Source organism: Sinohyriopsis cumingii, chromosome 18, assembly GCF_028554795.1.
Source record: "Sinohyriopsis cumingii isolate HCF-2022 chromosome 18, ASM2855479v2, whole genome shotgun sequence".
Classification (NCBI taxonomy): domain Eukaryota; kingdom Metazoa; phylum Mollusca; class Bivalvia; order Unionida; family Unionidae; genus Sinohyriopsis; species Sinohyriopsis cumingii.
The window spans coordinates 14,273,498-14,293,986 of record NC_142978.1 but is presented as its reverse complement, the minus strand read 5'-3'; the positions used below and the strand labels follow the sequence as shown (position 1 = coordinate 14,293,986).

Below are 20,489 nucleotides of genomic sequence, written 5' to 3'. Positions count from 1 at the left end.
TAATTTTAAATATAATTTATCAAAGGCGTGTGAAGTTGCAAGAACTAATCGGCGCTCCATACAGTCGGACGTGAAATTAGATATGAGAAAAATACAAACGAAAGGAGTTTTCACCTTGGTGATAGTTTTGGTTTTGTTTCTCTTACCCTTACCTCAATATCCTCCCCAGTATTATGGTCCTTACACAATTACAATTGAAAAGAAATTAATTGATTTAAATTATATCATTTATACTCCTGGGTGTCGAACACAAAAATAACTTCGCCAAATAAATATGTTAAAGAATTATGTTGAGATATCCATGTTAACTATGCAGTCAATTTAGATGTACCTCTCCCCCCCCCCCCATCAGGATTTAAGCTATGGAATGCAATCTGACTAGTGACTTTGGAGTAACCAACCTTTCGGAATTCAGAAATTATGAATAATTTGGACTAGAAACTTAACTTTCACATCTGCGGCAATACGAAAATAATGAACTAAAACAGCTATTACTTGAATATGAGCACATGTTTCCAGATGTTTCAATATGAACAAATACAATCTACCATTACGCTGATATTGTTGAGTCCACACCTGTGAAACAGCATCCATACAGGATGAATCCTCTAAAACTGGAATGTTTTCACACACACAAAAAAATAAATTCAGTATTTATTGGAGAATGATTTATAGAACAGATTAAAAGTGACTGGATTTCGCAGTGCATTCTTGTACCCAAACCAGATCTTTCCGCATGTGTACAGACTATAGAAAAGCGAATAGTATGACCAAAACATATTCATTTCCATTGCCAAGAATTGATGCAAAATGTGTCAGCGAACTTGACCTTTTGAAAGGAGTCTGGCAAATACCACTGACGGAAAGGCAAAGGAAATTTTGGCATTCATAACTCCAGATGGACTTTGTCAATATAAATTGACGCCATTTGGGATGAAAGGTTCACCTTGTACTTTCCAATGTTAAATGAACATGATTACATCTGGTCTAGATTACTGTGTTGCTTACATCAATGATATCATCAACTACAATCATACATGTAAAGATCACTTGCAAACCATTAGGAAATTTTGCTGATAGACTCAGTTATACATATTAGTTCAGCTCCTCCAATTATTTTATTAAGTAAGTACAACTCCCTTACTTTCAATTAGCAAGAAAAACTAAACTCAGATTATGAAGGTGGAATTTGATGTTGCAGGAATACAACATTGACATCAGGAACATCAAGGGAAAAATAATCTAACTGCATTTTCACATGTATAGAAGTATTATATTGCCTCGTATATTTTGTGTCACTTCGAAGACATGATCTTATACAATTTTAATTATAAGTATATTTGACTAATGTGCAAAAGAAAGTTGTATTGCACAATTCTATTTCTTTATGAGGGGAAGTGTTATGTATATTTAATTTGTATTGTTTGTTGCTTTTCACCATGATTTTGTTATGTATATCTGTATTTTGTAACTGACCTTTGTCCAAAATCAAGTTAATAATCTACCTGACCCATGACATTAGTTTGCAAGCAACACAATACATTGCTAATATTTCTCCATTATTACTGATTATAAATTAAGGTCATTACTAATGGAGGTAGGCATGTTTACTTCAATCTGAATGTAGGATATTAGCTTTTCATTTGGAATCAGTCTTATTTCAGTTTTAATTTGGGCTGATTTATTTATTCAATTATTACTCACTGGAATTATAAAGTGCTCATTAATACTTCTTGGACTAAATAATTTGAAATTTTAGTGAATTCAATCAAGGATATTTTGGATTACATTATTGTGATACATTAAAAGACTTAAGAGATTGCCACATTCGAGGTCACTTAATCATCAGCACATTTGAGACTACAGGAACATCAACACATTCAATACCGTAATTTAATTGGACCACCACTGGCATTCAAGTCATACACTATACATCTGGACTTGTGGTCGACTGTTTGGGATTTAATTCACAATATTACAAGTTCTTTATAAATTTTAACTTTATATTCTTGGTAAATACTTGTGCCATTATTTATGCAATGATTAAAAAAAATCAGTTTAGAATTTATATTATTGGTTCAGCAATGCAATTAAGTGATTGTTCATTCCAACACAATGTATTAGTAATTTATACACAAAGTGAATTGCCGCCAACATTTAGATAAGTTAAAAATAAATTACAATTGTATCAATCATAACATTTTTAAGCAATGTCCACAAGTTAATCTGTTCACTTGCTGAATGCTCATTCTTAGGAAAACGTAAAATTCTCCACAATTTTACGCTCATTAAAATGTAATTTACTTTAAACAAGCTGATAAAGCTTATTATAAATACCGACAGAAAAATGTATTCTTTTGTTGGTCATTTGGAGGTAAAACTAATTTTGGAGCACAACTGTTCATCTTACCCTTTCAGTAATGGAAAAAACCTTCATCTGTGCCAAATACACCATCTTCCTGTTCCAGAATTTCCAGCATGATAGCCAGTATACATTTCTGGACAAAGAAACCAGGAAGAATCAACAACTCATAGGAAGCTACTGGCAATCTTTCTTGCATACTTTTCTTAATGATAGATGCTGCCCACATCTTAGAAAACACATCTTTATTGGGCGTGCTGCTGCCCATCCCTCATATTTGGGGGAGAGCAGTCAATCCCCTGAGATGTAGCTGTTTTCTCAAGGGATATAACAGCGGTTCTCTTCTGGAATTTCCTTATTTTCCCTTTTTTATTAGGAAAGACAATTGAATCCAATTATATGTACACCCCGATGTCGGAAGAATTCTGATGATGAAGAAGAAGGCACTTTCTTCGTTTTATATGTTTACTTGCTTTTAGCCAGGTCCCAAGAATTGTCACACCATGACATCCATCCATTTGTGTACACTTTGTACATGAAAGACATGGAGTCCCATGGGTCTTTCTTATGCCTATAGTTACCTACACTAGTGACACAACTGAAAATAAATTTCTGAAACAAGAAAATCTGTGGATGACCAAACCGATGCCAAATTGGTAGAGATAAAACTGATTTACAGCATGCAGGTCAAAGCTTGCTGTAAATAGGTACAGGTAAAACTGATTCATAGCATACAAGTCAAAGATTGCTGTAAATAGGCACAGATGAAACTTATTCACAGCATACAATTCAAAGCTTGCTGTAAATAGGTACATGTGAAACTTATTCACATCATACAAGTCAGAGCTTGCTGTAAATAGGTACAGATAAAACTGATTTACTGTAGACAAGTTGTCAGAGCTTGATGTGTAGATAAAACTGTAAACCCCACAATCTGAAAAAGTGGAAGGCAAAACAAACAAACAAGTGAACACTATCTGCCCTACTATGGTCATGATGGGGAATAAAAATTGTTCATTCTACAAAAGCTAAAACAAACAACAAAGACAAACTCGTGTGAATACTTTTTTGTCATCTTTGAAACTTTTCATCAAACACAAAACTCTATATTCCATCTCTTCTTGCATGCATATAATATGTTTATCTATGACTGGTGTTGCACTAAACTTCTCATTCAAAATCAATTTGACAAACAAAAAAATTACAAAACATTCACCCCTATGTACAAGATTAATGTCTGTATATCATTAATTGTAGACAATAGTATACAAACTGCTGCTAATTGCTAACCCTAAATTAATAAACAAGCTACTTTTTGTAACAGAAATTGTTTATATAAATTTTTAAAACACTTTTTTTTCCTTCTCGTTTCTTGTTTCTCTCAGTTGTATCAAGTTCAAACAACACGTTGCAATGCTTGTATATTTAATCAACCTTATAACTTAATTCATGACTAGTGGCATGAGGTCAGATTCAGAGGACTCTTGTGGCATCATCTACTTGTGGTCTTCTCTTAAATCTCTGAAAATTTATGTGGCATAATAGAACATCTTTTCATATTTTTTTTTACGAGGTCAGACAAAACCTTGTGCCAATATCCCATGGGCTAACAAAATGCTGGGTCTGGGCAACTTGTATGTTAAAAATTAGGTGGGCCAGTGGCTAACAGAGTGCTGGGTATGGGCTACTACATGCAAAAATAAGGCAGCCTGTGGTACTACAGGATAGCTTTTAATTTTTTGTCTAAACTATCGTAAAATATTTATTCATTTAGACAAATCATTTATGACTAATTTCAAGGAAAATTGGAAGTTCTACAGCCAACAGCTCTGTGTAATGTTCCTTCTTGGGGATACTGAATTTAATATGGATAATCTGGTTATTTTCCTAAATGTCCATGGACTATCATTTGATTATGAAATTTGTCAGACCCCAATGTAGAAAAAGCAGATTTAATTAAACATGAAATATGAAGATTACTCTGTAACAGATGCATCAATCAAAGAGACACCTCTGACATAATTCCATCATGTGATGGAAGCTGTAACTCATTCTATGTCTTTGGAAATCTTCATAATTCTAATTTCTGAAATTATAGGTATGAAAAAATCAGTAAAATTTATTTTATAATTTTGTTCAGATTTGTTGAAGTGCCAACATGGATCCATATGAAAACAGTGTCCTCATAGGCTACTGGTGGCCCTAAAGGCCCCCTCATCGAGTTTCAGGGGCAATGTCCCATTGGAAGTTCCAGGGAGTCTAAGCCAAATTGATTTTCAGCCTTCTTTGAAGGGGTTATAACTGCAACTCCTGGCACTTGAACAATAACATTCTGAAAAATGTTTCCCACAAAAATGTTGACATGAACTTTAGGGAATTTGAATTTACACACAATATATTAATTTCATTGAAATGACATAAGGCAAATTAAGAAAAATTCTGAGAAATGGTTTATTCCAGCTTTACAAGTTTACTATAGTGTATTTCATGGAAAAACAAACTGAAAAATATTTTTTTTTACAATTTGGGTCTAAGCATAATCATGGAGTAGCAAGTGCCCATGGCTGCCTTATTTCAGCATGTTATAGCTCAGTACCATCTTTTAAAGAAACAAAACCATTTTGTAAAACACAGGATTCAATAAACAATGCTTAACGAAGTCACTGTGATAGTTAAATCTTTTAAAATAACTACTTCTGCATAATGTGATAAGTTGAACATTTTGTGGCCAATAATTCCTTTCTGTCATTTTCTGCAAGTGAATGTGTTATTGCTATTGTTTTTGTTATTCGATATTTATTGCTGATTTTTTAATCTGATATTGTACTCCAAAACATTTTCTGCTGAATCAGAAGCTGATAATGGAAGAGTGTTCTTAGCCAAAAACTTTGTAAACACCATATCAGTGTTGATGATTGATGTATCACTTTCTTGCTGAAATACTTCAGATATTTTTGGGACATAAGTGCTGATTTTGACAAAGTCAATGTGTAATTAAGTTTTACACGATGCAACAAGTCTGCTTTTGCACCATGAGCCACAATGATATCACTGGAGTAAACTCTGTTGCTCCCTAAAATTATATATTGCAGGAAACACAACAACAAAGGCTGACACAGTTTGAATGTATTAAAAAACATAATATCATTGTGATTTGTTTAACATGTCACAAATACTTTTTAAATGAATCCAATAAAGTAGGCATTTTTAATGGACGAAAATTTGGATTTCATCTAGGAAAAATCCTATTTTACATTCTGGCAAGCTGTATTTAATTAAAATGGCAGATTTAGGGATGTCATGAGTATTGTAAATATCACATTAAATGACTGTCCTGTGTTTAATAGTCCCCGAATTTAATGTGCAGAAGCCATTATTTTCTTATTGGACTTACCATAACTGTGATTTCTGAACTTTTCAGCCACCATGACCTTGACTTTCAACTTCTTTTCTATACCTCAAATGCAAGCACTCCACAAACAATGATCAAGATATGTAGTCTAGAACTAAGTTATAATGCAAAAATCAATTTTCTTCTTTCAAAGTGTCCTTGACATCTGACCTCAAAACAGACTTGATTTTTCAATCACAAGGTTTGGTCCAGGTTTGCAGTGAATAACTAATATTGTTGTGCAGAAACTATTTTTCTTCTGTCATCCATTTTTGACTACCAAAAAGGACAGGGTTCTTTCTTTAAGCCAAGTACAAGCTATCCACCCTTTAAGCCAAGTACAAGCTATCCACCCTATAAGCCAAGTACAAGCTATCCACCCTTTAAGCCAAGTACAAGCTATCCACCCTTTAAGCCAAGTACAAGCTATCCACAAAGTCTGGTAACCGCAGATGATAGAGAACTGCAGTTATTGTGCAGAAATATTTTTTCTTCTTTTGGTGACAGCAACCTCATCTCTTAACATTGAAATCCATGGGGTTTTTCCTTGCTCCATGTGCAAGATTTCCTGGGTAATTGTAACTGATTTACAGATCAAGTTATCATGCAAAAAGCATTTTCGTACTTTCAGTCACACTGACCTCTGAGCCAAAAATTGAGAGGGTCCTTCATGACCCAAATGCAAGCCATCCACAAAGTTTTGAACTGTAGGAGGAGGGCAACTTGAGTCATTGTGTGGAAAATAACCAAGTAACAGATGGACAGAAAACATAATATGCAGCACTCAATCGTATATACAAAGTTTTTGGATTTTTTTCTTCAGATTCTTGTGTAGGGATTTGATACAATTCCACCATTGTTAAAACACACGCTATAAGGTATGTAGGTCACTGGTAGCCACAATCAGTCTACAAAATTATCACTGCTCCCAAGAAACTGCCTCTTAAAACTTCCCAATGCTTCATTCGACTAGGACTGAATCATTGTTATAAATTATTACTTTATTTTACACAGTGTACATTAATTTATTTGACTCTGTCTACATTAATTATTAGTTTAGTTATAATTATTTATTGTAATTAATAACTGATCATGAGCAAACAATCACAATCACAAAAGAACAGAGACAAACAACAACTGAGATCCTTCCTCTGAATATTTCTCCTAAAATGAATTTGTGAGGAATCGTTACATTAAAAAGCAACCACCATAATTTGTTATTTAACCCGAAGCTATGTAGATCAGTATGAATCAAAATTTGTTGCTGTTCTTTTTCTTGACCGTATAACTGGATTCTTTTTTAAAAAGGTGTTTGGCAAAAATGCACGAGAAAAGAAAATTTCCTACTTTGAGAATGCGAACCCGTTTCTAAGGTAAAACCTCTAAATCTCTGAACAATGTGAAAGTTTAGTACAGATGTGGCTGTACAGAGTGTGCTCTTTTACTTGTTTTGGCAATAGCACAATTTAAAATGGACAGGAGTCTGTATGGTGCCATAGGCATTCTGAATGGCCCAGAACACTACTGGCCGACTATGAATGGCCATGCACATACAACCTGCCCACTTTGAATGGCCCTGAATATTTCACCTTCCCACTTTGAATGGCCCTGAACATACAAACTGCCCACTTTGAAGAGCCCTGAACATATAACCTGCCCACTCTGAATGGCCCTGAACATTTCTAGATACACTTCCAATAATGCCACCACCTCTATTGCCAAGGTAAGCTACTGTGAATTTCCTTTGTGTCCAAGAATGGCAATCTGGTTGTGCAAAATAAACCCCATCTTGGATGAGTGTTATTAACAGATTTTTGCAAATGATAAAGATGGTTCTTATGTTCTGGGACCTCATTTAACCATAAAGTATTCAACCAAAAGGTAAGGTATGCCTTTGTAGCATCACTCTATCTAAGGTATGTTGCATCATTCTATCTAAGATATGCCTTTGTCGCATCATTCCATCTAAGGTATGCCTTCGTAGTATCATTCTATCGATGGTATGCCTTTGTAGCATCATTCTATCTAAGGTATGCCTTTGTTGCATCATTCCATCTAAGGTATGCCTTCGTAGTATCAGTCTATCGATGGTATGCCTTTGTAGCATCATTCTATCTAAGGTATGCCTTTGTAGCATCATTCTATCTAAGGTATGCCTTTGTTGCATCATTCTAAGGTATGCCTTTGTTGCATCATTCCATTTAAGGCCTTTGTAGCATCATTCTATCTAAGATATGCCTTTGTAGCATCATTCTATCGATGGTATGCCTTTGTAGCATCATTCCACCTTAGGAGGTATGCCTTTGTTGCATCATTCCATCTAAGGTATGCCTTTGTTGCATCATTCTAAGGTATGCCTTTGTAGCATCATTCTAAGGTATGCCTTTGTAGCATCATTCCATCTAAGGTGTGCCTTTGTAGCATCATTCTATCTAAGGTAGGCCTTTGTTGCATCATTATATTTAAGGTATGCCTTTGTTGCATCATTCCATTTAAGGCCTTTGTAGCATCATTCTATCTAAGATATGCCTTTGTAGCATCATTCTATCTAAGATATGCCTTTGTTGCATCATTCTATCTAAGGTATGCCTTTGTAGCATCATTCCATCTAAGGTATGCCTTTGTAGCATCATTCCATCTAAGGTATGCCTTTGTTGCATCATTCCATTTAAGGCCTTTGTAGCATCATTCTATCTAAGATATGCCTTTGTTGCATCATTCTATCTAAGGTATGCCTTTGTAGCATCATTCTATCTAAGGTATGCCTTTGTAGCATCATTCCATCTAAGGTATGCCTTTGTTGCATCATTATATTTAAGGTATGCCTTTGTTGCATCATTCCATTTAAGGCCTTTGTAGCATCATTCCATCTAAGGTATGCCTTTGTAGCATCATTCCACCTAAGGTATGCCTTTGTAGCATCATTCTATCTAAGGTATGCCTTTGTTGCATCATTCTATCTAAGGTATGCCTTTGTAGCATCATTCCATCTAAGGTATGCCTTTGTAGCATCATTCCATCTAAGGTGTGCCTTTGTAGCATCATTCTATCTAAGGTAGGCCTTTGTTGCATCATTATATTTAAGGTATGCCTTTGTTGCATCATTCCATTTAAGGCCTTTGTAGCATCATTCTATCTAAGGTATGCCTTTGTAGCATCATTCCATCTAAGGTATGCCTTTGTAGCATCATTCCACCTAAGGTATGCCTTTGTAGCATCATTCTATCTAAGGTATGCCTTTGTTGCATCATTCTATCTAAGGTATGCCTTTGTTGCATAATTTAATTTCCAAGACACAAGTTGGAAAGTTGTCTCAGACTTGGAAATGGGCATAAGTTGCACTTTGGTCTCTTTTTATAATCCACGTACCCATTTTTTTCTCTCAGGGGTTTAGCTGAATTGTACATAAAATATAAGCTGCTCATTTGTACAAGTGTATGTATATGACAATCCAAAAGCTCCAGGCCTGCCAACCCTAACCTTTGCAGAGATGCAGTTGACATTTTTTCCTAAGTTAGATGACTTTTTGGAACATGTAATGAAATATAAGCTGCCGTCACTGAATTTGAAAACACATTTTGAAAGTTCTGAAGTGTGATCTGATTCAGTGAAGGCAACATTCAAAATTCAAACTGTAAACTTAGACCTCAACTGAATCCAGTCATTTCAGAAACTGCAGATCCAAACCCTATTGTTATGGCTTCCTGCTATATTTCTAAAACTGATGTTGTCCTTGCTTTGTTCTACACCTGTAAAGTGTCCAATTCCCTGACCAACTCCAATGATCCTAATATGAAAACTTGCAGAATGACCAAACCTGTCCAAGCCAACATCTGGATTTTACTGCAACAACTGTATCTGTGTTTCTCTTTTGTCATTATTTCATAAATTTGTAATTTAATCATTTCAGAAAGTTTTAAAGGCAAATTGTTAGGGTTGGCAAGTCTGAAGCTCCTCTGATTAAAATTTAAAACTATCTTCATGTATGAATCTGGCATGCTTATTTTAAATGTTTACAGATGCACACTTTATATGAAGGTGTGCACTAATATTGTCAGTAAACAAAAGGATGAAAACCATGGACATTTTCCTCCCAAGATGGTGCTTGTATTGTTGGTTTACGCTAATAGTCACTACTTACAAACTTCAAAATTATGACTGCTGTAGTACTGTTCCCTTTAAAGAGAGACAAAACAACTTGCCGCATATTAAATTATACAACAGAAATATCTAGTAGGCACCAACAACGACATATTGTGTCACAGTACAAACTTCTTGAAGGAGAAATATTTCATTCTCATAATCAGTATATTTTACCTGGAGGACATGATGGTAAATTAAAGAGTCGTTTCCCCTCCCTGTCCAAATTAATCCTAATGCTTCAAATGTAAAATTACTTAGGATTAGTACTGAGACTCTAAGATATATGAAATGGGCTTAAGATGGCAGAACATTGGACTTAGTTTGAAGATGCTCTTACAAGGCTTTCATGTCCAATTTCAGTTGCTATAAAGGAATGAACAGCAGTAAATCACTTAGGTATAACTGGCAGAGAATCATCTTTAAACATTTGTTTAAAACATGTTTTTGATTAAATTTTGGTTACCACCACATCAAAGAGTATACCCTGCTTTATTATTGGTTAGCACACATGAATCTTATATGCAACTTTCATTCATTATTAACAAAGCGATGTAATTAAAGTAAAAACTGGAACAACTTTAACACTAAGCTGGTATCATGAACAAACCATCCTCTCCCTGAGAAAAGTGTCACTTAAATTCAAACTGATGAAAGTCACTTAAATTCAAGCTGAAACAGCATTTAAAAAATATCCTATGTTAAACCCCGACTTTAAAATGCTGTTAACCAATACCTCTTATACTTTGACGTTAAATAATTACTTAATGGCTGTTTAACAGTACATACTTAATGGCTGTTTAACAGTACATACTTAATGGCCGTTTAACAGTACATACTTAATGGCTGTTTAATACTTAATGGCCGTTTAACAGTACATACTTAATGGCCGTTTAACAGTACATACTTAATGGCTGTTTAACAGTACATACTTAATGGCCGTTTAACAGTACATACTTAATGGCTGTTTAATACTTAATGGCCGTTTAACAGTACATACTTAATGGCCGTTTAACAGTACATACTTAATGGCCGTTTAACAGTACATACTTAATGGCCGTTTAACAGTACATACTTAATGGCCGTTTAACAGTACATACTTAATGGCTGTTTAACAGTACATACTTAATGGCTGTTTAACAGTACATACTTAATGGCCGTTTAACAGTACATACTTAATGGCCGTTTAACAGTACATACTATATAGTGCCAAGATAATGGTAGTAACACGCCTTGCCAGAGAAAACCAGAGCAACCAATCTGGACATGATTTGAATGAATTATCCACCAACTACAAATAAGACATGCTTACAAATGAGATTGAAAGTTATCTGAAGATTCGCCTATGGGAAGGGAAGCAACAAATAATTTTACTATCATTTCCATTACACACTTACGAAAATCAACAAATTACAGAAAAATGTCATGATTTGCATATAAAAATGAACATTTAACAACAGAAATCAATTTGAACAATCTTCTATTCTTATGAAAAAATTAACTGAACTGAACTTAACAAATGCAATGAAAGACTGTGATATAATGATTTAACTAACTAGTAATTCTGTGCATTGTCACAACCTCTTGTCCATTTCATTACTTCCCATCATGTGACATATGATGTGTGCCAAATTAAATGTTTCAAGATTTTTTTGGGAATACAATGATGATAGGAACTAATGAGAAATCTTAATCAAAAGACAAATCCAATTCACTGGATGTAATTTGCTAAAAATACTGATGTCAAACCTCCATGATTTGCAATCAATGAAAATGAATTGCATTCAAAATATGGAGATGCTTTGTATTTTTATATCCATAATGTAAATAAGTCACTTAAAAAAACAGAAACAATATCTTGGTAATCAGTCTCTATTTGCCACCCCACCCCCAATTTTCTTTTAAATACAACATTCTGGCTTGCCTGCCACAATATTTCTTAAAACTCTAAATTACCATAGCAACTATTCACAACTTTTATGCACAAGAGTTCCAAACCGAAGGTCAATGGGAGTAACAATCAAAAATTTTAATACATAATTTGAATAATTTCAGGTCAACATTAAATAAGGATTTTATCAACTAATTAATATTTTTGCATGCTTCATGTAAATTGGACAACTCACAGACCTAAAATGAATTCTGACATGGTTTCATGCTCTTAACAAGTACCATTTCTTGTCTGCCGTTTTGCTTCATTACTTGGCCATAACCATAGCTAACAAAATAATGATGAAAGTGTACCATTTTCCTAGTTGGAACAAAGCCAGCCCTTCCCACACCCCTGAAAATAAAGGGCTATAACACAAAATAATGATGAAAGTGTACCATTTTCCCAGTCGGAACAAAGCCAGCCCTTCCCACACCCCTGAAAATAAAGGGGTATAACACAAAATAATGATCAAAGTGTACCATTTTCCTAGTTGGAACAAAGCCAGCCCTTCCGACACCCCTGAAAATAAAGGGGTATAACACAAAATAATGATGAAAGTGTACCATTTTCCTAGTCGGAACAAAGCTAGCCCTTCCCACACCCCTGAAAATAAAGGGGTATAATACAAAATAATGATGAAAGTGTACCATTTTCCTAGTCGGAACAAAGCTAGCCCTTCCCACACCCCTGAAAATAAAGGGGCATAACACAAAATTTCCTGATCAGACACTTGGTCACCCATATTATTTTGAAGCTTCATGTTGTTTTCTTTTGTAAAAAGGATGACAAGCAGAAAAATTAGAAAATGGCACAAGAGGCCATGAATGTAACTGAAACAGGAGAATTATTCAAAACATTAAGATAGTTATTTTTACTGTAATTATCAATGATATACTGGCCAATAAAAACGAAGGCCATCAGAATGCACTGACCCTTGTAAAACAGGCATAAAATGACAAGCACAGATATGTCATTACATCATTTTTCAAAAAGATTAGGGTCAATTCTGTTTGAAATCATTAGCAGTGTTGACCCTGATCTCTTGACACAATATATAATGAGATCTGGGTCAATGTGGTCTATGTTATAGATGAATGGATATAGCAACAGGTAATAACACATGCATTTTCTCTAAATACTGAAATACACATTTCCTATCAGTAAGAATCTTGAATTTGCAGTCTTGAGATCTGCAGAAAATAGCCAATCAGTTTCCCTTTATTCTTGGTGAGCTGTGAGCAGTTGCCAGGATTGTTTTGATTGCTTGATATTGACGTACGTAGAACCATGTCTTTTCTCTCCTTCTCAGAGGTCAAGACTTCTTGGGGGTAAAAACTCCTGCAAAAGTCATAAAACAGATGAAATGTCAAATTTATACTCAGCAATACAAAGCAATAGTTATTTGGACCGAAGACAAATAATTCTCACTTTCAAAATTAATGATGTTTTTGTGCATACACAATAAAACCTGGTTAATAAGAACAAGAATACAGCAAACTGATGCCTTGAGCAGAGTGATTTTGTACATCTGTTAAAATATTATGGATATGTACACCTATATTCGCTTTTAAGACAAGTACAACTGAAAAGTGCACAGAGTCAGATCTGCAGTTGCACAAAGCAGTTTGTTTGGAGTAATCATAGAACAAACACACTGCTCTACAGGCACAGTATGCTATGGCAGATCTGGATCTTTGCTGATTGTATTTTGACTCTCCTTATAATTGAGTATATATATGGTACATGTGAAAGTCGTACCCTCTTCTGTCCACATGCCTGTCTGACCATAATTCTAATTTACTGTGAAGATGTTGTTCAAACTTGGCATATTACTGGTCCACACTGTAGCCATGTGCAAGTGGGATAACAAGTTTGTCTCCCTACCTTTGGGTGCCTGGGATGGTGTTCAAAGTTTAAAAGAACTTAATTTAAATTACTGCTACATTTTAAAAATAACTTTTGACAACACCTTAAAAATATCTTTGATGACCTTTTAAAAAAATTGTTTTGACACTGTATGTATGCTGTCATAGCAGCTAGACTATATAATGAATTTCTTGTTATGACCCCTGGTAATAGCAAGGTACAAAGGGTGGAAAGGTGGGTGAAATATAGGCAGTATGTTGGACTCACCCATTGGCTGTAGCACCAGGAATGACAGCAAGTCAGAAAGAGAGACAACTCCCTCCACATGGCCTTCCTCACTCACTACAACCAATCTATGAACCTGGAAGGAAATTACAAATTTATTAAGAAAAAAATTTCTGCATACTGTTTAAACTTAACATTCTATTTTGTGAAGAAGTGAATTTTTTCTAGTAAAGTAATTATTTTGTCACAACATTAATTCACAGGTGATACAACAGAATATGTAGGACTATTCTTGTTTAGAAGAAATGAAAATCGAAGACATAAATGTAATAATTGGGAGTTCTCTGCAAAAATCAGAAGATATGAAATCAGGAGGTAGGCGTGGAGCGACTCCCAAAATCAGGAGTTTTTTTCCCTTCCTGGCATGAAAGTTGACAGGTACGGTGTAAGGTCGCTTACATCAAAGCAAACTACAACTAATCTTTTGTGGTATTAGCAAAATTTTCAAAGCATTATTTCTGAAACTTCAATATTATATTTTGGAAATATCATTAAAGTTTAGAAATGGTGCCCATGATTCGACTCCATGGAAAGTGCTTAATTCAGTGCGCAATCAAAAAATCTACAATGTACATGTGGTGGCACCATTATATAAATACGAACAGTAGCATAAGTGCAAGTGTTGAATAGAACTGTATTGACGTTCGTTCTGTTGTCATACTGGGATTACATTTTAAAGAGTTGGGTATTTACAATTTCAAAGCAAATAATAAAGTAATTACCGGTGCACTGATATAAAATGTCCAATGCAATAATGCATAAACAAAATATAATCGAGTCAAAAGGGAGAGATAGTGTTACAGCAACTCATGATTGCTAAATTCTTGTCACCGTTTTATCAGACTATACACAAATCTAACTTATGCAGGAACAATAAGAAAACTGAAAATTAAATAAATTATTTAAGTATACATGTAATTTTTGCTAAATGTAAGTGCTTAAATAAACACATTTAGAACTTACCTCGTGCATCTCGAGATGTCTTGGAGTTGTGGGTCAGCTTATACGTGGGTCATGTACTTTTTAGTGTTTATACCTGTTTAGTTTGGGGGGGTGGGGTGACGTATACGCTAACGGGCTTATACGCGAGTATATATGGTAGCAGAGATATTGCTTCAAGCTATCTGTATGTTTTTTTTTGTCTGGAAAGATATGCTTCAACTGTTCTTTGCCTGGCATGGAACGATTTTAATGCCCTGTGAAACTTTCAAACCAGTAGCCGTACAGCAGGTGTCAGGACCAGATACGTCACTGACAGTCTTAAGTGTGTTCCTAATGGAATTTTTTTGGAAATATAGGTTATGCTAGCTGGTGTCTAATCTAAACGATATTTATATGTACTATTTTGAAGTATATACTAGTTTAATTTACCATTTTCTTTCATTTAACTGCAGAGTGTTGAAACATCTCCGACATTTTACAGCAATAACAAGATTTTAAAACCAGTTGCAGTGGGACACGTATTTGATGCCAGCTTGGCACCATTTTCATTTCGGACAAAGCTGACAATATTATAAGTCTTTTGGTGTAAAACCCCATGTCACAATCATTATCCATTTAGGGGAGCATTGACAATTTTTAAGACAGTCTTCATGGCAGCCATACTAGACATACAACTGGCACCATTTTCAGTAGAGCTAAAAACCAAAAGCCTTGACAGAGTGACAGATGGCGAGAGCGAGAGAGATAATATAGATAAAAAATTCCTCGTCTACCTCTGCTCTGACTATTTTGTCTAGCACTGTCTTCAAAGAGTCGGTGACAATCGCCTTCACAACACCCTCATACCAATTGGCCTGCAAATAAAGTTTCTGGTGTAAAAAATCATTGCAATTTTCTCTCTCTGATCAAAATATTCTAAATTATAATATTTTTTGTTACCAATAGTTTTCGCTTCTCAACAATAATTGTATCAAATGCTTGATCCCTAAAACATAACCATTATATCAGTCACATTCCTACACCACAAGTTACTGAACACTGTGACCTACATTTTTTCAAGTTGTGATTAGTACTTATTAACATAAACGGGAAGAAGTTTCAAAAGAATGGAGCTAAATGTAAAACAGTGTTGCTCATGGTGAGAACAAGCTGCTGCTAGGATTTCATCTAATGGGGGAATTTTTTATCCCTTTTCACCAAAACAAGGTTGGAGTAGAAGGGATGTGATAGCAGGAGAGATAATGAGACATGTTAGTTGCCAATATTCATTATTTACCAAACAGTTAAATATCTGACTCTCTCTTTTTCCACTTTGCTCTGTTAAGGCTCTACTGAAGTCAGAATCCTCATAACATACCCCATCTAGTTTCACAAGCACAAATTTGTGATTGTTTCTGATCCTATCATGTTCCATATCTGTGTATGAGAAAATCTTTTTCATGGTCTGATTAGATGGCTTCAGCAAGTTGAGAAACCATTCTTTATTTGTAGAATTTTAAAACAATTCACAGACATTTTCTTGTGCATTTCTCTGCTTAAAAAATGCATGTGATCTGATGACCAGGCTCGTCTGTAAGAGTCAACATTCAAACATCCGATTTTTTACAAAAAAGGGTTATTTCCCAACCACTTTTATAATTACGCAAAAATAAAAACCCAAACCTCCCAACTGCTCTTTCATAACCATTTTTACTGTAATAGCCAAGATTTCTGAAACTTAATATTTTGTTTACTTCTTTGGCAGTTCTTCTAACCTAACATAATTTTCGAGTTAATGTCCTCCATTTGGTAAGAAACTTCGCATCACCCATCACTTTCTCATTCTGGCATTCACTTTTTACACTCGCTCCATTGCTGACTCTTTAAGTTGAAAAAGAAATCAGTAATTTTCCAATTAGCCATGCTTGACTATAATCTCACTCTTTAGAAAAGTTTATGCATAAACAAATGAGAAGAAAGGGCAATCAACTACATAACCCCTCTAGTACATGCTTTTCTGAAGAAGTAATCAGGATTTCCAATTGACATAAACCCACATCTACTTACTCTGGAATGGCCAGAGGTATATTGATGAAATAGGTATCCTAATTCTTATTTGGCAAGTTTATCTGAACAGTTAAATAAAAATTCTACACTGCACAGAGTGCATTTTTATATGCTTGACTTTGCATGCCAAAGATCGTAACATCTGCATGCCAAAGATCGTAACAACAACAAATGCTATCAGAAAGTTATAGCCTATGTAACTTCTGCAGTGAAATGTTTTTAAGAGGGGTAAAAATAATTTGAATGAACCAGTACTTTCTCATTGCTATTGCAAAGCTTTTAACTTTATTTTGCCAATAAATCACCATCTGATTGACGTGAAAAGGATTGCAGAATTGTTAGTATGATGCAATCCACTTGTGCATCTGCCTGGGACTTGCACAGAATGGGAATTTTTTTGACACATGATAATTATGCCAGGATATCAGAGCTGGGTGATTGGATGGCATTCGACAAAAGTGACAGTATTATATAATTAAAATTAGTTCTTAGTTTTGCACCCTCATAAAAAAAAATAATACATTTTAATTGCAGCAACAACTAACCTGTCAATATTGTATAGCTGAATTTATCACTAAGGTGATTCTCTCATTACAAATTATCATATGGAATGTACTTACATTTGAGGGAGAGGTCCATGTTATAGAATGGTGTCTCTCTGGGCCTCAAGCTGTGATGCAATAATAGGTTCCAGAGAACAAAATGCCTGTGTTTTGTTGTGCTAACCAGTGGAGGTAATGGAAATGTTAGCATGGGAATGCCAAAATGCTGCCTTCATGACAAGAAGTGATTATGGTTGGCTCATGAGGCAGCAATGGCTTGAACCTCATGTCTCTAAAAAAATCCCCCGTTACCACAGGAGAGAAACAAAGGATCTTTTCCATTAAATTGGAGACAACCAGTGTCAACATACAAGGCATGAATCTCAATGCATCTTCTCAAAGATGCTAAAGCAATTAAAAACTTTCTGGAGTGAGATGTCTTGCAAGGAGGGCTCACTCAGTAGTTCGTAAAGACTTTTGGTTATATACCACAAAACAAAAGATTCCATCTGGGCCAAAGAGAAGATAGGTAGGTCTCTGTAGCTCAAAATACTTAATAATAAAATAGTTGTGGTGCAAATCCAAACCAATTAATGTGGTCTGAGAGAATTAAAGTGCATTGGAAATGGCAACTCTAAAGGCCTTGACAGTGGATACTCAGCATATTTTGTTCTCAAACAGGAACAAAAGGAAATCAGTAAGTTACAGAGGGGCCAATAGGATCAATCTGTTACACAAGATCATCTCTTGCCTGAATGATGCAACCCTAACACAAAATTTTGTTATGGTTGAGAGGTTGCTTGAGATGAGCCAGGTGGAGAACTCTGGATTGTTGTGGAAGAGGGATCCTTGGTGCTGCAACAGAGGATCTCTCCTGTGAGGAAGATACCATGGTTTATTAATCAACAGGTTTAGAAGAATGCTGAACCACGACAGTTGAGGCCATGTGGCAACAAGAATGATATGAGCAGTGGAATTACGTTTCTCAGAACTTAAAGTAGCAGCTGGAACAGTGGGAAGGTGTATGTTGATAGTTGATCCCACCTGGGGCTGAATAGAGTCCACTGTCCATGCCATCTGATCCACGACAACAGAAACATAAAAGGAATTTCAGCATGGTCATAAACAAGTACACAACATGTTCAACTTTCATATAGAAAGTTTAACCGGCTAAAAGTTACTGAAAAATGCCAAAGCTTGAAATATACTGGTTATACTTTTGAATACACAATAATAAAATTTGGTTGATTCTAAAGTAAACTCCACACGTTTTTTCATTTTAATTAAGTACTGCATTGGACTTAAGTTACTTCCCTTGTTTCTAAATGTAGCATGTGTGATAATGATTAACAGAGGAGATTAAAATCATTGCCTCAAGCCATATAAAATTTAAATATCCGATTTTCTATGATTACCTGACATCTGTGCTGCAGAGCCTGCATAAGGGTGACGTCCAGGTCATTGTAAGTTTTCTCCGCTGCAAGATTCTGAAATGTAAAATGTTAAGCATGCATTCTCTACTAAAACATGGAGACAATGAATTTACAGTTACCATCTCTATTCTCTAAGTCAAGTCCAACTGCAAAATAAAACAGAGACCCCGATTTGTCACTGCATAATGTACAAGCAGATCAGGGTCTATGTCAATTGTTCTAGTTTTTACTCCTAACAAACTGCATAGGCCCAGATTTTTTGATGCATTATGAAATGGCATATCTGGGTCTGTGCAGTTTACAGTTGGACTCGATAGTAGTATTACATGGATTTGCATGCCTAATAAATGATATTATAGACATTTTAGATCTAATGAACTATAGGTCCAAACAAGCAATAGGTTAATATACATTATATACATGTTACTATCATGCATCATAATTTGTATGTCCATTTCAAACTGGTCAAGCTATGAGGTCAGTCAAATATGGCAATGGTTGAGAGGTCAGTTAAGTAGGGCAATGGTTATGAGGTCAGTCAAGTATGACAATGGTTATGATGAAGGTCAAGTATGCTAATGGTTATGAGGAAAGTCAAGTATGCCAATGGTTATGAGGAAGGTCAAGTATGCCAATGGTTATGATGAAGGTCAAGTATGCTAATGGTTATGAGGAAAGTCAAGTATGCCAATGGTTATGAGGAAGGTCAAGTATGCCAATGGTTATGAGGAAGGTCAAGTATGCCAATGGTTATGAGGAAAGTCAAGTATGCCAATGGTTATGAGGAAAGTCAAGTATGCCAATGGTTATGAGGAAAGTCAAGTATGCTAATGGTTATGAGGAAAGTCAAGTATGCTAATGGTTATGAGGAAGGTCAAGTATGCCAATGGTTATGAGGAAAGTCAAGTATGCCAATGGTTATGAGGCCAGTCAAGTATGCTAATGGTTATGAGGAAGGTCAAGTATGCCAATGGTTATGAGGAAAGTCAAGTATGCCAATGGTTATGATGAAGGTCAAGTATGCTAATGGTTATGAGGAAGGTCAAGTATGCCAATGGTTATGATGAAGGTCAAGTATGCTAATGGTTATGAGGAAGGTCAAGTATGCCAATGGTTATGAGGAAGGTCAAGTATGCCAATGGTTATGAGGAAAGTCAAGTATGCCAATGGTTATGAGGAAAGTCAAGTATGCTAATGGTTATGAGGAAAGTCAAGTATGCCAATGGTTATGAGGAAAGTCAAGTATGTTAATGGTTATGAGGAAGGTCAAGTATGCCAATGGTTATGAGGAAGGTCAAGTATGCCAATGGTTATGAGGAAAGTCAAGTATGCCAATGGTTATGAGGCCAGTCAAGTATGCTAATGGTTATGAGGAAGGTCAAGTATGCCAATGGTTATGAGGAAAGTCAAGTATGCCAATGGTTATGAGGAAGGTCAAGTATGCCAATGGTTATGAGGAAAGTCAAGTATGCTAATGGTTATGAGGAAGGTCAAGTATGCTAATGGTTATGAGGTCAGTCAAGTATGCCAATGGTTATGGAGGAAGGTC

At 35.3% G+C, this 20,489-nt stretch overlaps 1 protein-coding gene and 1 long non-coding RNA gene across 2 annotated transcripts in view; one reads left to right on the top strand and one right to left on the bottom strand.

The window, feature by feature from the left end:
* The first annotated feature begins 7,533 nt into the window (after positions 1–7,533).
* On the top strand, positions 7,534–8,300 carry LOC149776127 (uncharacterized). Its single transcript, XR_016416214.1, has 3 exons — positions 7,534–7,669; positions 7,784–7,813; positions 7,930–8,300. It is a non-coding gene; the product is annotated as an uncharacterized LOC149776127 (long non-coding RNA).
* Positions 8,301–11,356: 3,056 nt separating this feature from the next.
* The window catches only part of LOC149776126 (uncharacterized), a 613,155-nt gene continuing 604,022 nt past the window's right edge, over positions 11,357–20,489 (bottom strand). The window contains exons 15-18 of the mRNA XM_089942586.1: positions 18,923–18,994; positions 15,693–15,773; positions 13,960–14,053; positions 11,357–13,164 (exon numbers count right to left, since the gene is read on the bottom strand). Coding sequence (XP_089798712.1) covers positions 13,139–13,164; positions 13,960–14,053; positions 15,693–15,773; positions 18,923–18,994 — 273 coding nt within the window. The 3' untranslated portion in view covers positions 11,357–13,138. The remainder of the gene's footprint in view (positions 13,165–13,959; positions 14,054–15,692; positions 15,774–18,922; positions 18,995–20,489) is intronic.